Genomic DNA, 23754 nt, shown 5'->3' with positions numbered 1-23754 from the left:
TGCAGCAGAGAGATCCTGGTCAACCAGTTGGATAAGTGAATGTACTCACAGTGACTGAGCTGGTGTCCTCGCCATTGGTGGCCTGGATTCTGAGAATGTAGATGGAGGTTGTCTCATAGTCGGCTTTTGTTATTAGCTGAAGTTCTCCTGTCTTGGGATTAATCCAGAATATGTTTGGGTACTGGGGGCTGGCCCCTCCAGAGGAGATGGAATAGACGATGCTGCTCTGGGGGAAGTCTCCATCGGTTGCTCGCACCTGTCCAACTCGGGTTCTAGCTGGAGGAGTAAAGCACCTGGGATTAGTCCTGACTGGGTTGGGGAAGCGGATGGCCCAGGAACATGTATCTTCACAGCTATGGGCAGAAAGACTTTTGGAGGACTCCTTGCGGTTCAGACCTTGCACGTTTTATATCTTCAATTCTCTTAAGTTCAAATAATGCTAATGAGCACCCACTAGGTTATTGGCTCTGTGATCCAAACAGTCCTGTGAAGTGTGAAAGACAATTCATGCCTTTAAAGAGGCTCTGAGGGCACCAATTATTTTGTTATCATAAACAACAGGGCAAAGAACATCCATCCCCGCATATCTTTTTGTCAACAGTGCTGTCTAAAAGTCTTTCCTATTTTTCAGATTTTCCTATAATGAGCATGAATTGCTCTTATAAACAAGATGAAAAGCACTTTTAAAAAAAAGAATTTAGCAACTGATGATTACAGAGTGTAGATTTTAAAATACAGTTCCATTTTGCCTATTTCACAAATATCATTGGTGTGGCAGTTGGAGTTCTAGCTTCCTTGTTTTATAGAAGTTCTTTCTTAAAAATTACACTCCTCCTGGGCAGAAAGCTTCTCTTATTCTTTAACCTAGTGTGTGACCCAGAGCAGGTGGTCAAAAATAATGGCAGTGAATTCATCAAAAGCCTATTCCTGCTGAATGAGTTTTTCGCTGGGTGAGGTATAAGAAATTAAAAGTATTTTCTTTGGACCTTCTTTTTAAGTGTTTTAAGACTTAATGTCAAGAGATGGAGACGATAATAAAGAAAGAAGACAGTGAAGAGGAGATCATTTTAGAGGGAGTGCTCTGGGTTTGGTTTGGTTTTTAATATGGAAGAAATGTCCATGTTCTCAAGATCAAAGGCTGTGGGGACGTCTGTTACACTCCAGAGTTTATATACTCGATTATAAAGGAGAGCTAGCAAACAGTATTACCTTCAAACCCAGGGAGATGAGGACAAACTGAAGTTGGGAGTAGGAGTCCTTTCTTGTTGGGAAAAGCCTACGAAAATCAAAGTGTAATAAAGGGCCAGCAGGAAAAAAGTGTCCAGTGAATCTGAGCAGAGAGAGAAAATGTCTTTATTTTGTTTTTAAGTGAAGAAAATAGAGAAATGGGAAAGTTCTACTTTCAAGTTTCAATTCTCTTAGTGAATTGACAAAAAAAAAAAAAAAATCACAGTGGAAACCAAGAGGAAAATTTTAGGTTACAAAAAGGGAGGATGAGCAGAATCAGGCAAATCGCCAAGGAAGCAACCAGGGGATTCAGGGAAATGAAGTTTAATCCACAGCTCCAATACACAGTTTCACCTGAAGGATGCAGCAGCAGCAAGGACAATTTAAAAAAACATAAGAGGTGCGATAAACACTAATCAACTCTGATTCAATGTGAAAAACATGCCTGGGGGCCTCTGGAAGAAGCCTTCCCCATTGCAGAAAGCAGAGTGTGCATTTGGACCAGAGCCCTTTGGCCTACCTCTCCTCTGACTCACCTGGTCTTATTTCAGACACATTGAATACATAGAATGGCCTATCAAAGATGAGGGGAAACTCATCTTCTGGGCTTGTAAAGATAAAAATGTAGATGTTATCTAAAAAATGAAACATAGAAACAAATTTAAGTCAGAATTGTTATTTGTTTATTCAACATTTTTAAAGCATCTTCTGGGCAGGTTCAGGAATACAGGTGGATAAGGTCTGATGGTTCCTTCCTTGAAGACGTTTAGGGCAGTCACCTCCTGATAAGCACAGGTACAGGTCACTATGGCACCTTACAAGGACGAAGTTAGACAGACGAACAGGGTGGGATGGGGGAATGTTCTAGGCATGTGCAAAAATACCAAGGTGTAAAACCACATGATTCACTCAGGGCAACAGTAAACTGTTTGGTCTAGTTGAAAAAAGTAGGGGGCAGGGCCTTTCGGGGTGGGGAGGAGATGCCTCTAGTGAGTTAAAAAGCAGCAGCGGGATGATGAAAGTACTCGTATGCCAAGCCAAAGTTTGAACCTCAACTTGACAATGAGAAACACACTCAAGGAAATTATATGATGGCATGAGCATTTCCTGAAAAATCACTGACAGAAAGGAAGATACATTAGAAAGGAGCAAGACTAAAGACGGAGAGAGCCTTACAAAACCCTTAAGTGTTGTAATTCAGTCAAGAAAAAGGAGGCCCCTGCATCAGAGCCCAATCAGAAGGCTGGAAGACCTAGCACAACTCCTTCAATTACTTAGCACAGTTTTTAGTCACTGATGCTCAAGGAAGATACCACATGAAAAAAAATCAAAATGATACTTGCTTTTATAGTAAGGAAAGGCCACGTCCTGCACCTGGATTATCAGGGTGTATTTATTGCCAGCTGCTAGATTACTTGGATTTTCACAATCTAGATTACCAATCAACTAGATTAAAACAGAGACATTACACAAATAAACAATCTATTCATCAAACTGACAAAGACATTTTCCTATGCTGCTGGAGGATATGTAAATTAGCATAATCCTTTTGGAAGCACTTTTCACATGCATTTGAGGGGGTTTTAAAAGTGAAAACCATACCGTTGTGCACTGCTAGAGAACTTATTCAAAAGAATTTACCAACAGGCAGGCGTGGTGGCATGTATCTGTAATCCCAGCAATTTGAGAGACTGAGGCAGGAGGATTCCAAGTTTGAGGCCAGCCTCAACACTTTAGCAAGGCCCTAGGCAATTTAGTGAGACTCTGTCTAAAATAGAAAGAGCTGTGGATATAGCTCAGTGGTAAAACACCCCTGGATTCAATCTCCAGTATCACCAAAAAAAAGAATTTACCAACCTCCATGGCTTCAGATTAGTTAAAGAAAAGCATGAATTAAAACTTTTATGCAAAGGTAGTTCCATTAGTTAATATACTTAAACCTATATGTATATAATTTACATAAAATACTCTCATAGAAAAGTCAAGAAACATATATCAAAATATTAACTGGTTCTCACTGAATGGCAAGGCTTTTCTGTACTCTCTACCTTTTCTACAGTGAACATGTAATAATTTCCTAAACAGAAAAATAATAGAAATTATTTTTAGATGACAGTATGAGTAAAGTTGGCGAGACTTTCTTGGGGACTGAAGACGGGCTGGGCGGATAGGTAGAGGAGGAGGTGGGGTGAGGGGCAGTGAGATGCTTGCTCTGTTCCCTGATGGCAAAGCCCTGCAGCTTCACCCTTGTGGCAGGCACCTTCACCACCACCACCCACACCCTCCGGCAGGAGCTTCGGGCAGGAGCCTCGGGCAGGTGAAGGTCTCGTGCAGCTTGTTGAGACCTACCTCTATGCTCTGATTCTGCTTTTGCCCCTGCGCTGCCCTTCCCACCCTCCTTGTCTTATCCTCCTTTGGGTCTCTGGCTGTTCTATGATGCGATATGAAACCCATTAAGACACATTCGTGGCCCAGGCCCTGCTTTCTCTCCCTGCACGTCATATGAGGAATGAGCCCTCCAATAAACAAAACAGCGTGAGCACAGAGTGCAGGCCACTAAGGTGTCTGTAAGGGCGCACTGAGCAGGCCTGTGCGCTGGGAGCTAAGGGCAGAAGAGCCCAGTCCCCAGCGCCCTATCCCAGCCATGCGTGTAACAAATGATTCCCAGTACCTGCGTAAAATAAAGAGTGACCCGGACGCAAGCTTGCTATTAAATTTGTCTGTTACAGAGGCTCTGAGAGGGAGTTACCTTGGAAATTTCTCTCAATGGGGCAGCAAATGAACTATGCATGTTGGACCAGCTTCCCCAATGCCCTCTTAATGATGCAATGACCATAAACTGACCACAATTTTCCCCGAGCCAGCTGGATCCTGTAAAAATCTGTGACTGCTCCCCACTCCAGATGGCGTGGTGAAGTTGAATTTGTTGTTTGGTGCTTCGCTGTCCTCATCAAAGCAGAATTTGTTCAGGTCCAGAAGCGATGTCCGGTTGGCTGCTGTTTCAGACACCATAAAGCTGGTGAAAACACAGAGTCAGTATTTTCCCCCAACACATGGTGGTGGAGAGCTCCTGCTAACCTAGGCCCTGGGCTCACACCCCGGCTTTATTTTCAGTTCAAAGCAAGTCCTTGGTTATTGCAGTAAGCTCCTCCCAGATCTCCCTTTTGCAGTCCTTGCCTCCTTTCGGATTATTTTTAACATAGCAACCAGAGGCGTCCAGTTAAAATGTTGTCAGAATGTGTCAGTCCTCTGCTCCTACGTCCTAAGTGGCTCCTCATTTCACTTGACATCTAACTTTGATCTGAAGGACCCTCATGACATGCTGCATGTTCTCCCTCGGAACTCACTTCCTGTAGCTCCTGGTGCATGCTCCTCCTGCCATCTGACCTCCTGCCATTCCTTGCACACTCTGCCATGCTATGGCCTCCAGTCGTTGCACTTGCTGTCATTGACAGTCTCCCAAAGGCCCGTGTATTAAAGGCTTGGCCCCCCAGGGTGGCACTGTTGGGACATGGGGGACCCTTTAAGATGTGGGTCCTTCTTGGAGATCCTTAGATCACTGGAGGCATACCCTTGAAGGGGATTGTGGGATCTTGGCCCCTTCCTCGCTGTCTTTTGTTTCCTAGCCATAAAGTGAGTGGTTTTGTTCCGCTGCACACTACACCATGATGTGCTGCCTTACCTAAGTAATGGGGCCAACAGATCACGGACTGAAACCTGCAACATTGTGAGCCAAAACAAATCTTTCTCTTTATAAGTTGATTATCTCAGGCATTTGTTATAGTAACAGAGAGCTGAGCCACTCCCTCTTTGGCTTTCTTTAGCCTCTGATCAAACACCACCTATCTAAAATATCAGTGACCCCTGCCCAAGGCTTTCCCTCCTGTTCCCCTCTTTATTTCTAAATCTTAGCACTTAATGTAATCCAGCATACTACATATTTTACTTATTTATCCTGTTTATTGTCCGTTCCCCCCCTAGACCATAAGCACTTTGAGGAAGATTTATTTGCTCTGTTTTGGGCACTCAGTAAAAATTTGTTGAATGAATGAATGATAGCAGCAGATGAGAGCACAGTCATAAAGAAGAAAAGAAGAAAAATGTAAATTTCACCCCCAACCTTAAACTGTAGGAGTTTATAATCTGGTTAGAGAAAAGCCCTGTACGCTTGCAGCCCTTGCAGCCCTTGATCCTACATCATCTCCCATGCTTTGAAGTGCTGAGGGCCATTGCCAAGTAGGAATGACGCATCGAAATCCTTGCCAGCGTACCCCATGTTAAATGGACTTGCCTTGGAAATTTGCTGTGACCTTGCATGTGTGTTTGAGAAAGGTGACCCTGCTCAATGACCAGGGTGGATCCAGGATTAGGGTGTATCCTGCAGGTTTGAGGAAGTATCCCAGTCCTTGGGTTTAGGGCGTTCCTGGTTTAAGACAATAGGAGTTTTAGGGAAGTTGGAGGTTGAAGATTATTGCTGCTGGGAGTAGGGCGTGCCTGCTGCCTGAGTTCCTGCTCAGGAACTGGAGAGAAAGTATTTAGGACGTGAATTGTGCGGGAGATTGGGATTTCCCCTGATCGTGTGTGGAGGCTGGTGTGAGATCGGGAATAAAGAATTGCTGTTTGAACTTACAAAGCTGTGTGGTGGCTCGTGATCTTGTGCCAAGCCGAGACATTGGCATTTGGCATTGAAGGATGGTAATGCCTTGAGTAGTATCCCAGCCGTACCAGTGCAGTAGAGAGGCTTCCAATGACCTAGTATCACTCATTCAAGAGAGATTTATTGAGGGTTGAATTTGGGGGTCCTAATCTCAGTTGACCCAGGGTCTAGACAAATAACACAAATGAATAAAGCTATTTCCAAACTCAGAGCCTCTGGCCAGGCCCAGCTTACTATGGAAGACTCTGAGACTCTGCAGGCTTCATTCCATGGAGAGTTTTAATCATGTCTCTAAGTTTCAGCTTCTCCATCTATGAAATGCATATAAATCATGTCAGTGAGCTTTTGCTACACCAGCCCAAAATCTGGTAGCTTAAAAACAACAAGCATTTATTTTATTTTATTTTTTCATGATATTGTGGGTTATCCCACAGTTCTTGTTGGGCTTGGCTGGTTCCTGTTGTCACTGGCAGTTCAGCTGGGACCGGAGGTCTAGGATGGCCTTGTTCACACTGCTGGTGGTGAGAAGGGGGTTGGTCTCCTTGCTCTCATCCTTCAGAAGGCTACCAGGCTCTTCACATGGAGATCCCAGGGTTCCAAAAGCAGCAAGAGAGAGCAAGCCCAATGCACAAGCACTTTGCAAGCCTCCATTGTGCTGTGTTTGTGAATGTTCTAGTAGCCAAAGCAATTTATGTGGTCAAGCCCAGATTCAAGGAGAGAGGTCCATCTCTCGATGGGAGGAATAATAAAATCAGATTGCAAACGTGATTTTCATAAGGTGGTGAGAGGCATGGGAAGATTTGTGGTTGGTTGTGTTTGTTCTTTGGGTATCAATCATATTTTGCCTTTGCAAAAGTTCTTACAAAAACATATTATGGCTGCCATGAGAAGGTGCCTAGAAGACCTTCAGCCATGGAACTGTAACTGACCACAGGCCCCAGCGGCTGTACTTTGAAATCTGTCCCTGGGTTTTGTAGTGAAGCCATGTACCAATGACTGAGTGGGACAGATATACTAAGATAGGCTCATTCTGTCCTTTGACAGCTGACTTTGGCTTCAGAACTCCTGATGGCCTCGTGAATATACCTTAGACTAACCATACAATCTAGAACATTTCCAACCACGTTCCTTCCTCTTTCCTTCACTCAGGTCAGATTTGCATCATGGTCTAAAGACTCCCTCAGCCTCATCCAGCTGTCTGCCTGTTTTCTCCCACAGGCATTTCCCTCAATAAAAGTCTTGCACATTTAGTCTTGTCTTGGCATCTGGTTTTCATACCCAGACTAACGTGTTAAGTTTTATCCTCTGTCCCTCTCTCTGCAACAAATTATGCCCCTTCTCCATTCCACAACCTCTCTTAACAGCTGCTAAAATGGGCTCTGGGCTCAGTAACTATGGAGCAAGGATGGCTTTGGGCTGTGGAAGATAACTGGATTTGTTTGCTGGAGAGAAAGCAGTCGTACCTGAGTCTCCCCTATGCCTCACTGGCAAAAATCCTATCTGTGTTTCAGCAGGAGTGGAAGCTGAGCATCCTCATTCCTGCATTGATCACACAATGCCATGGTACCATTCACAACTTAGAAAACACACCACTTATTAAATAGTAACTGCATGCTGTATTACTCTAAGCACTTTTAAAACACCAGTTCTAATGCCTTCATCTCCAAGAGGTCTGAACTCTGTCCTCATTTTACAGGTGAAGAAAGAGCGGTTCAAAGCAGTTTCAGGACTTGTCCAAGAAAGTTCATGCCCCTAGTTTTAGAGTCATTGTAAACTTTAAATTCCATCAGGGAATATCCAGGCCCACAGAGCAACGGCGTTCGGAGATCTGAGCCGTGATTACAACTCTGCAGAAGCCAGGAGATCTCACCATCTAAAGAATTCAGAAACCAGACCTTTCAAACCTTCCAAGTGTCTTGGGTTTTGAATTTTTATTTATCTACTATTATCGTTATTATTATTGTTTGTGGCATTGTTTGAGATCGAACCTGGCATGTTCTTTCATTCTTCCCTGACTCTTGGTATTTCTCCCCTAAACGCATCACTTGGAAAGCCACTCCTTTTCATTCATCAATCCCTGCTTCAAAGGCGAGTGGCCTTAGCTCCCTACTGTCTGATCCCAGGTCCTTCCCAATGCAGAGGTGACTGAGCCCAGCCGCATTCTCTGTGGTCCCGCATTCTCCTCCTCTTGCTCACAAACAGCTTGCGAGGCGCTTTCAGCCAAGCGCCTGACGATTTACAACCTAAGTGGGGGCTGCCTCGGCGCCTTTGATGCCTTAGTGGGGCCCTGGGCTCATTCATCACCAGCCTGGGAAAGCCGCAGAGGCCTCGGTGCTAAGGGCTAAGAGCCCACAGGGCCCGCGGTGAGCAGCAGGGGGCGCCCGCAGCCTCCAGGCCACTCTCTGCCCTGGGTGCACAGCTACCCTCCAACCACCCCGTTGCTGCCGCTGGGTGCTGGCGCCCTGCCTACCCACTCTTCTCCCTGCCCGCAGAAACTTCAAAAATCACAGTATTCAGAGACAAGGGTCAGAGACTGAGGCTGCTTCACTTCCGTTGTCCTTCCTTTTTGTTCTGCTTGTGAGCTTGGCTTTGCCATGGTTAGGATGGAGACTAAGGCTTAAGCGCAGGAGGAGGTGGTAATGCAGGCTCAGGGTTTCTCAGCCCTAACCTGTCCTCCTGAGCGGTGGGATGCACAGACTGAACTCCTGGAGGGCAGACTTGCACTCCTGGGGCCCAGAGGAAGGGGCCCTTTTATTGTCTCCTCACATCTTGGCTTTCATAGCCAGACTGGGAATTACCCTCCCTCACAAGCTCAGAGGAGAGACTTGAGCATTGTTTAGAATTAGCTCTGGTAATAAATATCATTAGTCCAGTTACTGAGTTAGTGTTGGCCTTCAGGGCTAATTTGAAGAGAAGATCAAGAGCAGGACTCTGTATGGGCTTGCCTGGATGGTCTAGGGCAGTCAAAATGTGATTTCATCAGCTAATTTGGAACACAGTTACCACCTCAGGGGATTTGAGACCACAGGAAGGCAGAATATGCAATGAATAGATACACACTGAAGGGAGGAAACAGGGGAGACTCCAGAAGATGCAAGCACTGGTATCCAGAGTTCTTACTCCTTACCTGAAACCCCTACCTACCTCTCTGGGCAGGGGGACAAAGAAGAAAGAAGGAGGGCCTAGATGGGTGGGACATGAAGAGAGAAATTTCCCAAGACGTATTGGGACCACCGAGTGCTGCCATAGATTTAGATTTTCAAAGAAAGTGTGACTCTACAAATCATCCTTACTCTATCTCTAGGACCCAGACTTCTCTTAACTGAAGTTGGGTTCAATTTATGTACACAGGTCAAAATCCTGACTACCTGTGGCAACCATTGCTATTCATCTAAGAGCCTCTGAGGTACAGGAGTGCTTATGTTGGAGGTAGGAACCTGTCACATGATCTGGGCCTGTGACTGAGTTTAACAGGGTCTCAACAGGAAGCAGATGGCAAAACAGGAGAATTCTAAGAGGCTTAGTAAAGGGGTTGTTACCAAGGTACACAGAGGGGACATGTGAATTTCAGGGGATGTGCAATGCTTCAGGATGTACTTCGGGATGTGCAATTCTTCAGGATGTACTTCAGGATGTGCAATGCTAACCACCCTAGGCCCAGAGAAGCCAGTCGGGGAGCAGTTCCTGAAACCAGAACCCAGGGATGGAGAGTGCTGTATGTAGACAGCTGTCTTATAGGATCTTCAGAAGGCAGAGGGATACACTCAGAGGACAGACAGACAGACAGCCAGGGGACTGTACTGACTTCACTTTCTCCCTAGGGCTCCCCATTGGTCAACAGAAGATGGAAGGTAAGGAAGCCAGTTGGTACCCTGAGGTCAGCCTCCTGCCACATAGGGCAGGGTGGAGACTGGATCTGAATGATCAGATCAGGCAGGCATCCAGAACAGAGAACTGTTTTGATATCAAGGTTACACTGACTCTCTAGCACTATGCTGGGTATATCAACTGAGAGAACAGGGAATCATTCATAAGTGAAATAAAGGAATTTATATTTCTGTTGATTACAACAATCTTTCTTTAGGGTCTTTTGTCATTTGCATGGCATACTTATATATTGGGTCCAAAGTCACCTGGAACAAACTTGCAAAACTTGTTAAAGACTCAAGAGACTTTCCCCATGGGGTCATCTGAAACAGAGACCTGCTCTGGTCTTCAGTCTTGCTCCAGATGCTCTGGTCTTCAGACCCTTGCTCCCTGCAAGGGTCACTGCTGAGATGCCTCCTCTAACTTGAGAAGGGCCCTCTTCAGACTCCCAAGAAACCAGTGACTTGCTAGTATAGAAAACACGGAGATAAGGCTAACCCAGGGAACTGCTGATCTCGTGGGGGGGTTTTGACAAAATAGCTAGTAGAAAGACAATAGTGTCCTCAAAAAGGCATACGGACCCAGAATTACAAGGAAGTTTATTTTAAAACAACTGTGAATAGATTGTGAGACAAAGAACAAATCAAACTATTCAAAATAACTCATATCCCACTTGTATCTGCATTTTCCCCTTGTTTATATGCTATTAAGTGGTGTAAGGTGAATTAGATGCTTTGTTTTGTTTTACATAAGTACTTGGTTTGATTTATTTAAATTACTAGTAGTACATTTCTCTGGGAGTTCCTAGTTACTAATCCTTAGTCTCTGGCATCTATTATAGCTGCTAACTAACAGCACCGTCTTGCCACTGGTAGCAATAAATAAAGAAAAGGCACAGTCCAGAGAGGGTCTAACAAGTCCCTCTGGTACTTTTTACCAACAGAGCAAAATAAAAAATAGCTCTTAACAGAGTTGGAAAGTGGAGAAGGGAAATAACAAAGAGGAAAGAAAATGAAGGGGAGGGAAGAGAAAGGAATGATGAAAAAAAATGTCCTCTGAACAAAATCAGACAGTGCAAATGTACTTACTGTAATGGGCCATTTCCCCAAATGCCCATGTTTCCTTGCTTCCTCCTGAGAACATGGCAGAGAAGCCAAAAGGTCAAGGGCCACCCAAGAAGCAAAATGCCCAGCACGAGTTTCAAAATGTGAATACCTGAAGGTGAGCTTTCTGCACGTGGCAGGGTTGTCATTCACGTCTTCCACAACGAAGGTTATCTGGATGCGGTTCTCCTGGCCCCCAGAGGGTCTGTCCTTCACCAGAACTTCCACAGAAATGGTGGGATTCTGTCTTAATTCGCCTGCATCTCGGTCCATCCTCTGGGCCACATGGATTGTACCAGTCACTGAGAAGGCAAAGGTCAGAAGATGACCCTCTGAAGACAAGTGAAGAGTAAAGGAGTGGAGACCAGGAGAACATTGGAGAAGGCTACGTTAACACGAGGACTGACTTAAACAGAGAATATTCTCTATTCAAATAGTTTTTAAATAAAACTTATATAAGTCCCCGTATTAGACATTTATTGGAATATCTAGAATTTTTCAGGGCCCCAGGCTCAGTCCTTTCCCATAGCTAACAGATTGTGGCAAATAGCTGACTGTTTGACCCAGTGGGTTCTCTTATTGAGTAATTTGTATCTGAGAGACGTACCTTGGGGAATCAGTGAGGCTGACAGTACATCTACAGGTAAAAGCCAGAACTCTAGCAGCCGAGATCTCTGAAGCAGCACTGATTTACACTTTCCTAAGCCCTGTGTCCTTTTAGTCAACTCCTTTTTCTGAAATACCCAGTATCTCTTTTCTTTTTCCTTTTTTCTATTAACTGGGGATTAACCACTGAGCTACATCCCAGTTCTTTAATTTTTTTTTTTTTTTTTGAGATTTTTCTAAGGGTCTTGCTAAGTTGCTTAGGGTCTCACCAAGTTTCTGAGGTTGCTCTCAAACTTGCCATCCTCCGGCCTCAGTTGCCTGAGTCACTGGGATTACAAGCATGCACCACCATACCCTGGCTCCCAGTATCCTTTCCATTGACACCCCTACCGTTTTTCTTTTCTCATGCTTAGTTTGCTTTGCCTTAGTTTCTGTTACTTGCAACCAGAGTACTTGGTTTGCTTTATTTAAATTACTAGTAGTACAAAAACAAAACAAACCCCCAAATGTGTGCTGGTTAAAAGTTCAATTTTGCAATACTTTTTAGAACAGAATTCTTTTGGGGGGGAGGAGTTCCAGGGATTGAACCCAGGGACACTTAACCACTGAGACATATCCCTAACTCTTTTTATATTTTATTTAGAAACAGGGTCTCTTTGAGTTGCTTAGCATCTTGCTAAATTGCTGAAGCTGACTTTGAATTTGCAATCCTTCTGCCCCAGCCTCCCTAGACGCTGGGATGACAGATGTGCGCCACCACGCCAGGGAGAACGGAATTCTTGACCATGATTGTCCTTCCTCACACTGTTAGCGGAGTGAGGTCCTCAGTTCCAGGGCAGTGGGGTGTTCACCCCAGTGATTTCCTTTGCCTGCCCACCCTGGGAATAGGTGTACCTTGCCCTAAAGCTTATGGGGTCAACAATGCATTGTTTTTCTGGGATTGTTCAAGGCGGGTCTTCATAAATCATTATGCCAAGTGAAATACTTTGGGGAAATGTGCTCTGGATTTATGGAGGTGGTATAATCCACTAGTGACTCAGAGGTCAGGCTCTGGGGTCAGCTGGCTTGGACTGGTATTCTGCTTCACGACCCATGAGCAGTAAGACCTTGAACAAGTCACTTTACCTGTGCAGACCTCTCCCTAAGCCTCAGTTTCTCCTTCTGTAAAGTGTGAATTATGAAACTTTATTGGGTTGTGTTGAGTATTTGGGGTGGAATGCACGTAGAGCACTCAGCATAATGCCTAATATATATGAAGTCTCCAGTGAAGGTGGCATTTACAGAAAGGAGAAACTCTCTTTCTCTGCACTAAGATACTCTGATTGGAAAATAACTCCCAGCAGTCTAGCAGATTGATCAAGAGAGACACTATTCAATATATTACCACTTACTATGTGTAGCTATTTACCACTTGACATAGGGCTAGTCCTCACTGAGATGTGCTTGAAGTATACAACAAGCTTTCAAGAATTGGTACCAAAGAAAATTATTATCTTCTCAATATTGATTACATGTTGAAATGATAATATTGTGGATCTACTGAATTAAATAAAAATGCCATATTTAAAATTAACTTCACTTGCTTCTTTTTACTTTATAACACTGTAGTTATAGAGATTTTTGAAATTACATATATTTTTTAAAAATATTTTTTAGTTGTTGATGTACCTTTATTTTTTTATGTATTTATATGTGGTGCTGAGGATCGAACCCAGTGCCTCACACATGCTAGGCAAATGCTCTGCCACTGAATCATAACCCCAGCCCCGAAATTACATATTTGATTTCATCCTATTTCAACACTGTACAGATTCACTCCTCCAAAGACTTCGGGGTACCTCAGGGTAGGTAACTCATGTATCCTCACATATCCACCTTCAACAATCTGATGGGGTTTGGTGCACACTACCCCACAATATAGCTCTTTGGCATCTGAGAAAACACCAGGAGTCGGAAGGCCTCTCTGACCCCCTCCTACCTTCCCCCTGAAGTAGGCCATAAGAGAGTTTTCTGACTATCCTCAGAAGTGGTCATAAGAGCTGGGTGTGGTGGTGCACGCCTGTAATCCTAGCAGCTCAGGAGGCTGAGGCAGGAGGATTGTGAGTTGAAAGCAGCCTCAGCAATTTAGCAAGGTCTTAAGTAACTTAAGTAAAATATAAAAAAGGGCTGGGCATGTGGCTCAGTGGTTAAGCACCCCTGGGTTCAATCCCGGGTACAAAAAAAAAAAAAAAAAAGCAGTCATAAGACCTTCATTCCAGATACTCTACCCGTGCCCAGAGAAAAGAAGCACCCTTATCCTGGGAGACACAGACAGGTCAAGAAGGCTCTGAACCCAAGCCTTGCTCAGACCCCTCTGGCTTATTGTCGTTAGATCCACACCTTTGCCCTCTTGCCCTAACTCACAACTGTTTGCTTCTTCATCAAACTTTGCACGCAAATACAGTTTTCCCCATATCTTTGAGTCTTCGTTTCTGAAGGTTCCTGAATTTTACTAAACTCACATTAAATAAATGTGTATGCCTTTTTTCCTTGTTAATCTGCCTTGTATAGGTATAGACAGATTATAGGGGTATCAATCATGAACCTACTGATGGATGAGAAAAGAAATCTCACCCTACAAAGGCAAAGGATGATGTAGCTGTCACCACTGGGTCCTATTTGGTTTCCACAACTCCTGTGTCAGCTGCTTTTAAGACCTCTATTTCTTGGTCACTAAGGAGGACCCTAGACAAAAAGGCATGCCCCAGGCCAGAAGACAGAAAAAATATTGTAAGACCATCCAGAGGATGGAATTAGAGAATGCCCTTAGGGACAGTTGTTTGTGACTCACACTGGTTTATCACAAAGTAGTTGCCAACAGTAGTCATGCTGTAGAGAAGGTGGCCGGAAGAGCCTTCGTCATCAGGATCCTCAGCTGTGATATTGGCCACGATGGTTCCTACACTCAGTTCCTCCGGGATCGAGTACACTCTTGTTGGGCTAGAACAGAAATACAGCAGACACAGCTGATCTGCAGGGCATGGGAGGGTGCTGTCTGGGCGGTGGGTATTTTGGTTGGTGCTAAATATAGTACCACGCTGTTGAAGTTGCATCCACCCGCTTGGAGAGAGAACACAGCGCTGCAAGGAGGGGGTGACTGGCTTTTGTATTTCCAAAGATCACATCCCTGAGGATGCAAAGAAAGCGCCACACTGTTATTGCAACAATTTACACAGGCCACCGTCTCTGACTCGACACACGCCTGCCTGATGCCATTTCAGATCAGCCGTGGCATTAACATCTTTTAAAATAGAGACACTCAGCCCATCCAGCCATCTTCACCATCTTCTCTCCTCCCAATTTTTTTTTATATATTTATATTTTAGGTGTAGATGGACACAACACAATGCCTTTATTTTTATGTGGTGCTGAGGATTGAACCCGGGTCCCGCCTGTGCTAGGCAAGCACTCTACCGCTGAGCCACAACCCCATCCCCCTCCCAATTTTTGTGCAGAAGTTGCCTGAAATTCTTTTAAAAATCCATTTGAACACAACATCTAGTACGGCTGGTTTCCTTCCTTGTGTCTGACTCCCATCCTGTGGAGGCCACCAGAAGCTGGAAAATTGTAAAGCTTCTGTTCTAGCATCTTTGCTCACTTTTTTCTTCCTTGTCTTTTTTTTTTTCTTTCTTTCTTTCTTTTTTTTTTTTTTTTTTTGGCCTGAGGGTATAGAATTTACACTAGAATCTTTCCAAGTTGCATTAATCATGAGGTCAAATCTCTGAACTGAAAAATAAGTTCCCCTGGCAGGATATAAGTTCAGAGCACTGTTCTCCAAGGGTCACTTCTTAAAAGATACCCATCTTCCTCAGACCTCCAATGCCTTCGTAAAGGGCCGGCAATAAGAAACATAGGTTGGGGCTGGGGGTGTGGCTCAGTGGTGGAGCGCTTGCCTAGCATGTGTGAGGCACTGGGTTCGATTCTCAGCACCACAAATAAGCAATTAAATAAATAAATAAATAAGGTCCATCAACAAATAAAAATATTTTTTTAAAAAGAAAGAAACAGGTTGGAAGTTTTAACTCTGTAATTGAGGTAAACTGAGTAGTTTTGAAGGCACCAAGGGGGCTTGTTGTTTAAAACAACTGCAGAAAGTTCCTTACAGAGGGAAAAACATTTCAGTGGGGCAAAGGGTCACCTCTGATTTCCCAGTTTCCTGTGTTGGCGTGTTGCCACCTGGGCTCTTCTTTACCTCAGATCTAAGTGACTGCGCTCATGTCAGAGTCAGAATGCTTCTGCAGACCCGCCTCACCATTCCCATCAAGGAGGTAGAGCCAGAGGAAGGAGAGACAAGGGGAACAGGGGCAGGCAGAGCAAGGCCAACCCAGGCACTCACACAGTCCTTCTCCACCAGGGGCCTCCCTGGGTCCTGGGTCCCCACCCTCCTCAGTGAGGGAGCCTCCTGTGGGTGCACCCCATCATCCATGGTCTGGGTTTCCCTGCCCGGTGTCCCCTGAGCAGACCCATTAATTAGTCTTCTCACTTACCTGCCACACACCCCTTCTCAGGGACATCTGTGACACGGACCACAGATGGGTCCAAAAATTGACAAAGTGGGTAGGGCTGAGGAAGCTGGGGTGGGGGCAGGAACCAAAATCAGAGGACAGAGGTAGTCACCCTATCTCCGGTGGCCAACTGAGCCCTCTGTCCATTCAGTGACAACACTGTTTTCCCCCTGGGACGCTCCTTCTTTTGTCACTGAGTAGTTCTGCTAATTTCTCACAAAGGGATCACTAAGACTCCTTGACACCTAGACTCACCCTGCTTCCCCGGCCACTCCCAGGACCAAGCAGAGCCAGGGCCAACAGGGACTTCATTAGGATGCAGAGTCCAGGCTCAGCCACCCCAGACTGCTGAAGGACTATCGGAATGTCCACAGAATGTCCAGGGGAGAGGCATGCGCTTTAGAGTTTGAGAAGGACCTCTATTATTAGGTGTTGCCAGAGCTGATCACCACAGGGTCTTCGCCTGTCCCAGGACGTAGAGAAGACACCTTGGGAGGAAAACTCCCTTCCCCCACCCTCTGCCCTTCCTTTAGGCAGTGGTTCTAACTTGGTGACGGGGGTTCTATCTGGACACATTTGGCGTTGTCACAACTTGGGGAGGGAGCTACTCTTGACAGCTAAAGGGTAAGAGCCAGATTCTGCAGAACATTCTACAGTACACAGGACAGGCCTGCCTTAAAGAGGTATCTGGGCTCCGAATGCTGGTGGCACACTGTTAAATCCCCCTCGGAAATTTCCTCTGGTTCATGCTGGGAGAGCAGGCCCCGTGAAGGGGCTGGTTAGGCTACAAATGATGGTTCCTCAGGTCAAACGGCCTCTCCTCGGCTGCCCTGATCGTCAGTTTGAAAGAAGACAAAAATCTTTGATCTATTTGATTTGGGATCCAAGATCCAGCTCCATTCAAAATATCATTCAACATCAAGGCCTGGGAAGGTTCAGATCTATACAAAGCGGACTGGTAAAGCTCTGGTACCAATTACATTCTCATACCCCCTTCCCCATAACCCCTGATCACTAGAGCCTGGGCAAGGGGTCGGTGGGTACCTGTGGTCACAGTGACAGGAAAGGGTGGGAATTCTGGGTGACACAGGATGGCTTCGTCCCCATGAGTCAGTACTCATTAAGTGCTTGAAGTGTTCAAGGCATGGCCAGGCACTGGGTAAAAGAAGATCCAGAGTGAATATGAAAGAGATGTGTGTTTGGGGGTTGGGGGCAGGGGTAAGGCAAGGGAGTCCTACCTGCTGACACCTAAAATAAAGCACTCTGCAAAAATAGCAAGCACTGAGCACCTGTAAAGAGTAAATATGTCAGGTACCTTCATAATAAAGTGCTCAGCTTTAATAATGACAGGCTTCTGGAGTACACATCATGAGTCCACGAAGCATTTAGACATTTGTCACCACACAGGGATGAAACGGTGAGACATTTTCAACAACAGAAACAGCACTTGCTTTCGATGCAATTAATAAATTGCAGGCGCTTAACAAATAAGGAAGGTAGAAGGGCAGTTTCTACGTTTTATGTCTCTATGTCACATTCAAACTCAATGCACTTGTGTCAGTTGGAAGATTTAGTTTTATTAATCCAGAATTAAATGATTTATGGTCAGTGCTAGCTATAGTTTGGGGGGACAGGAAAATCAGAAGTCCAAGGGAATCCTCTAAGCCCCCAGGTCAGCACTTAGTCCAACACCACTCAGATCCTTTGACAATGTGAATGGCTTAAAGATGAGGTAGCTTATAATTGAACATCCTGGGCAGAGCTGGGCAGTGATCTGGCCCATACCCTCTTTTTGGAGGGCAGGCTCCTAGAGACTCACCCTCCACTGACCGCTGAAATAAAGGGAACTAATTAAAGAAAATTACAGAGTCCCACAGCCAATAGTCTCCACCCAGGGATGGAACCTAATAGGTTCATCTCTCAAACCACATACAAGAACCATGGAGATTCAGGTTGATCTCGGGGGCTGGGGTGGGGGGTGGCAAACCAGCCAAGGTCAATTTCTCTCCCTGCTAAGGCCAATTGCTACATTCTAGAAGACATAGTACAGATCAAATGATTTACAAACTCTGCCCCTAAGGAGAACTTATTTTTCCTTTTGAAATCCTATTAATCTGCTTCTCCATCTCATAGACTCGACACCTGGGGATGGCACCAAAGAACACCAGGCACAGATGACACCAGGCACAGTGGCACACACCTGTTGTAATCCCAGCAGCTTGGGAGGCTGAAACAGGAGGATCATGAGTTGAAAGCCAGCCTCAGCAAAAGAAGATGCTGAGCAACTCAGTGAGACCCTGTATCTAAATAAAACACAAAATAGGGTGGGGATGTGGCTCAGTGGTTGAGTGGCCCCTGAGTTCAATCCTCCATAATAACAACAAAAGAGAACGCAGTGGTTCCAGCTCCACAGCCTTCACCTTCCTCCTGGGGTTTCTGAGGAAGCCACAGAACTGTGTTGGCCAGGATCTTAGCTGGAGGCCCAGCTGGGATGTCACAGCTACTTATGCACTGACTGGTGTGTGCATCTGGAACAACCCATCAGTGGAAATGCAGTGTGCTTTCCTGAGCCTGACTCGGCAATAGGCACCTATGCGAAGCATTATGCGGGAAGCATTATTGTCTGCTGCTGTCACCTCCATGTTGACCCCCAGACACTGGGCTGTGGACAGAGGTTCACATCCAGAAGGTTCACAATTGTGGTGATTTACAAAGTGGCACTGGCTTAGCCTGAGAATGTAGTAACCTCAATATCTCCCAATCTTAGAATATTTTTGTAAGCACTCTACCTGGCTTTAAAAAATATAATTTTGTTTGAAATTGACAAATACTACGTGTATCCTAATCACTTTTTGTTGGTAGAGTATCCTGTGCTGAATTATTCTCAGCCAGTCATGCAGTTAATATGCAGGCAGGTGATTTTTCCATTTTCCTTATAGATCGCTTCTGTGCCCATCTCAGGTACTGGGGCAGGCAGACTCTCTATAATTAAAAAGTCAGACTCTGAATCCCATCTTCCCCTCCTGCATCCCCAACTACCACAGGCTAGGCTTCCAGCTCTGGGCCTGGGATGGTACCAGACCCACTGCCATAAGCTGCCCTGCTGGAAGTGCCTACCTGCCCCACCTTGGCTGTGGACACAGCCAGAAGTCTTTCTGGATTCACCAGGGCAGGAAGAAACTTTGAGTGCCTTAGGCATCAAGGACACACTCTAAGAGTAGGCTTTATGGAGTCCTGACTGATGATATATGCTCCAGGATTCTGCTATTATTAACATGAAATACTTATTGTACAAGTTATCTGCCTTATATGATCTTCTACATGTGCACAGTGACAAGCCACAAACTAGTCATTGCATCCAGCCCCTAATCCTCTCCCTATCATGTCCACAGTCCCACGGTGCATGTGAGTGTGGGATACTGAAGGCATAGGGAGCCACGGTGGAGAATGGAAGTCCAGATGCCCAGATAAAAGACACTGAAGATCTTGTGCCTCTTGTCTCTCCTTGAGGCCAGAGCAAAGGGCATCTCTCTGTCTTGTGATAAATATGTCCAAGGAGGCTTGAAAGTCAGTGCCTGTTGCCCAGAGAGCCCTGCATACCCTCAGGCCTACCTGGTAAAGCGAGGGATCTCATCATTGATGTTCACTATGGTCAGCCGGAGCGTCGTGGAGGCTTTGAGGCCTCCGCTATCCCTCACTTCCACAATGAGGTGGCAGCTGTGGGGGAAACCGTGCAAGTCAGAGAGTCAAGCTTTTCTAACATTACAACAAAGAGGGGTGGGAGAGAATGGAATGGGAGGAGTGAGGCAAGAGTCTGTCCCCTTTCTGGCCACCCCCTCCTTATGCCCTTGCAGCCATTAGACCTGCTATGCTGGCCTTCTCTACCCCGCTCTGAAAGCCCACTCCCCCATTTCTCCTTCTGTGGTTGCTCTTCCCAGCCACCACCTCTAGGATGGACATGTGCTCAAGCCAGCCAAGCTGGGCCCTCAGTCTCCTGGTTCCTCTCACTGTCCCTGCCAAGTGTCTATCCTGCTTGAGAGGAACCAGGCCCCCGTGGCGTAAGTAATACCTTAGCTCTCTCGATAGGTGCGAGGCCAGGAGCCTTCCCTGGCTCACCCAAGGCCATGGTTATCATTCTGAAGCCCAGCCTCTCCTCTGAGCCTGCTCCTCCCACCCTGTGGTCCTCCCGCTGGCCAGCCCCTTCCTGGACAGCTGCCTCTCAAAGGAGACTGGATTCTGAGCATCCTCCTGATGTGTGGGCGCCCATACTGTCATTCTTCCTGTCTGGAGAGGATGGTTCTGGACAGGCAAGACACCTTCCGGGCAATCTCCTCATCTGCTCTTCCTTGGGTTCAAGGTCCACGGAACTCACAGTGAAGCAGCAGCCGGCTCAGGGCCCCGGCTGCCTTTAGGTAGCACATGGCTGCTTCCTCACTTTTTCTTTGCCCCTCAGCTAAACGCCACTTGAAGGAAGGTCTTTGGCGTGCTACCTGTTGTGTCCTGCTTCGAAGTCCAATTCCGTCGTGGAGAAGATGGTGCCGTTAGCAGACATTCCAAAGTTATTTGAGGAAGAAATCAAGAAATACTGAAAAAAACGAGGGGGAAAGAAGAATTAAACCAGCACATGGGTACACCTTTCTTCGGACGGGTTTGTTTGGTTCCCATTTTATATTCTTGGCCCTTGGAGCATTTTTGATGAGTCAGGATGAGCCCAAACAGGCAGTTCTCACCCTTAGCTGCTGAACATAAGGGCATCCAGATTTGTTGACCTGAGCCTCTGGCTCTAACTGACCACACCCTGAGAGGCTGGTCATTGGAACCTGCAAGGATACAAAGGGCCCTGGCTGGGCAGGCTCTGCTAAGTCCAGTCCCCTTATCCCCATGATTATATTCTCTCTTCTGCTTCCAGACAATGCCTGGCTTTGATTCTGTCTTTAACCAACACTGTCTAAGAGCACCTACCATCCACTAAATAACAGGACTATACCAAAGTAAATAAGAACTTCTCTCCTAAAAGACCTTGTGGTATAAAAGGGTATAAAAATGTACACAAGCAGCAGTCGTTGAAATGATGATGGAGTCAGGGAAAAGACAAGTGTGACCTGAGAAGGAAATTGAGCAGTGCTTAGAGCGCAGGTTGGAGCCCGGGTTGGGGCTATAAAAGAGCTATTTTTAAATCTCATTCTGGTGGCCTTGTGACTTCATTCTGGTGAAGTCCTTGTCACATCTATAGGTAGTAAGAACCTTTGTCAACCATGGCCCCCAGAGTCCAGGCAGCTCTCCTGATAATTCCCTGCTCAGAACCCTTCCCTGCTCAGAACCTTGCTCATAACATGAGCTCATATGCACAAGAGCAATCCCAAATCCCACAGGAGGACCATGGCTGTCCTACCCTTGGGTGCTCATCAAGATTGCTTCCTTGCCCAGACAGTGGAGTCAAGGAAAGAGGGAAAGGGCTGGACCAGAAGAGCTGGGTGCAAATTCTGAGACAAGTCCCTTCCTTACTGTAACTCAAGGATGATACCACCAATTGCTCCTCTGTGTTCCTGGCAGGATTAAATGAGGTTGTGCACTATAAAATATGAAGGGCTGCAGCAACATTTGAGACTTACATGTTTATATCCATTTGTTCCAAAGGGCTTTAGGGTTAGAAAGGTTCATTAATTCCTGCTAGGATGAGGAATGATCTATCCTCAAGGCCTTAGATCTCTGGAACAGATAATCAGTGGAGGTTTTGTAACCAGAGCCATAGCCCCTGAAGTCTAGAATCAAAGGAAATACTGGCCAAGGTTTCCAACCCAACGATTTTCTGTGTGATTGCTGCTGAGCTCCCAGTATGAGAAGAGAGAACACAGAAAATAGATTAAAAGTCTCCTTTGGGGCTGGTATAAGGCTTTTAAACCATCTTTTAAAAGTATTTACTTTCTGTTTATTATTTCATAATCTCTTTCTGGTTATAATGAAGATACTTTTTAATACAAAGATTGGGAAAGATGGAAAAGTATCTAAAAGACTAAATATAAGTCATTTATAAAATCTCATCATTTTGATGAATAATCTTTCATTCTTTTCTGTGCAAACATAGTCACTTCAAAATCTTGAGGTGATGTTCGAATCAAAATGGTAATATCTTTCTCTTTGCATTGATGTATCAAGCATCTCCTCCTATGCCTGAGACTTATTTTATAACTTAATGATGGCATAGAAATGTCCTATAAGGGTTTATTTTACTAAGACTTTCTAGCTGGTCATTTAGATGTTTCCTGCCTGTTTTTATGAGGAAACATTTGGGCAATACTAAGGAGAATTCATTTCCCCCAAACTCTCAGATAATATAAACCCCTTGGCTGCCCTCTGTTGCAGCCCAAGGTCCCTACCAACTGCCCAGTTCTCTTTCTGGGTCTGCAGCTGTCCACACGCAGAACAGTTCTGTGTCTTTGACCTGAGGCTTCTCTGCAGAGAATCCTCACATATTCACAAATTAGAGGCTCCAGTTCATTGCGATTGAAGGACAAAGTTTTAGAGGCCATTTACTATAGGGGTACCATTTACTATATGCACCTGAATCAGATGTCTTTCCACATATATTTCACATGCTCTAAAAGATGAGTTGGCACCAGCAGGAATGATCTTGGGATACAGAGATGACAGACAGGCCCTTATGGTCAACTGAGGGAATAGAATAGATGTGGGAGAGGGACTCCAAGATGGATAAATATAGGATATGATGGGAATAGAGGAAAAGGTCTCAGAGTCATCTGAAATAAGGGTCACAAATTGGGGCAGTGAAGCCAGATTTAAAGATAGGCAGTTAGTGTAGTTAGGGTCAGATATCTATCGAGTCCAATAAAGAAAATAGAGACCATATGGGGAAAATGGAGTCTGATCGAAGCCTGGGAAAACCAGAACAACAACTGGGGAAATTGAAATGTTAATGTCCCCAAGGCCCCCTGGACTGTCCTAAAGAACTATTAATGAAGTAGCTCCCACAAAACAGGGAGATGCTAATCAAACCACCCTAGGCCCTTCCTGCCCAGAGCACTCCTCCCAGCCCCATTGGTCCACCTGTTTCCCACCTTTTGGCCCTCCCACCTGCATCCCCACCACGTGTAGGACAGAGGGAAATAAAGGACAGGAATGTGGGAGGACAAAAGAAAACCTTAGATATAAAAAAGGGAAGACCTCCCCTTTCTAAGGATTTTGCCTTTCGGGTCCCCTTCTTCCTCCTGGGAGATGTCTGTTCTGCTGTCCTATAATAAGCCTCCTTCCCTTTCCACTCTACACTTGCCTCCTTCCCTTTCCACTCTACACTTGCCTCCGAGTGCTTCTCTGGTGTTATACTTCAGCATTTGGGGAAGCAAGGACTCTTCACGGTAAACAGCGGTGACAGTAGTAAGGTAAATTCAGTGATTCTGGAGCCAGACTTCCTGGATGGAATCCTGGTTCCACCGTTTTACAGCTCTGTGGGTTTGTGCTAAGAGTAATGTCCTAGGGCCTGCCCCAGGTAAAGTGCTAGAACAGTGCTTGGCAAGTGGTACCCCACAGCAAACATTAACTACAGCTGTCCCAGGTGAGGTGAAGTTCTCTGCAGAAGCTGCCTCTGCACTGAAGAGCCTGAAGACTGACCTCGGTGCACCAGGACTTCATGACTGGAGAGACAGAATGTTGCAGACCAAGAGCCAAAGGCCAAAATTATCTTGGGTTACCTTTAGTCCCTTTTTTTTTTTTTTTTTTTTTTTTGGTAGTGGGG

The 23754-nt window shown here is 45.5% G+C and overlaps 1 protein-coding gene across 1 annotated transcript in view; it reads right to left on the bottom strand.

Moving 5' to 3' along the window:
• Positions 1-23754, bottom strand: part of Cdhr3 (cadherin related family member 3) — a 65172-nt gene that overhangs the window by 14937 nt on the left and 26481 nt on the right. The window contains 8 exon segments of the mRNA XM_040290876.2: positions 50-276; positions 1764-1862; positions 2571-2673; positions 4072-4243; positions 10967-11156; positions 14291-14439; positions 19617-19721; positions 20495-20589. Of these exon segments, the coding sequence (XP_040146810.2) occupies positions 50-276; positions 1764-1862; positions 2571-2673; positions 4072-4243; positions 10967-11156; positions 14291-14439; positions 19617-19721; positions 20495-20589 (1140 nt within the window).

Source organism: Ictidomys tridecemlineatus, chromosome 2 (genome assembly GCF_052094955.1).
Source record: "Ictidomys tridecemlineatus isolate mIctTri1 chromosome 2, mIctTri1.hap1, whole genome shotgun sequence".
Lineage (NCBI taxonomy): Eukaryota > Metazoa > Chordata > Mammalia > Rodentia > Sciuridae > Ictidomys > Ictidomys tridecemlineatus.
This window is presented reverse-complemented; position numbering and strand designations above follow the sequence as displayed.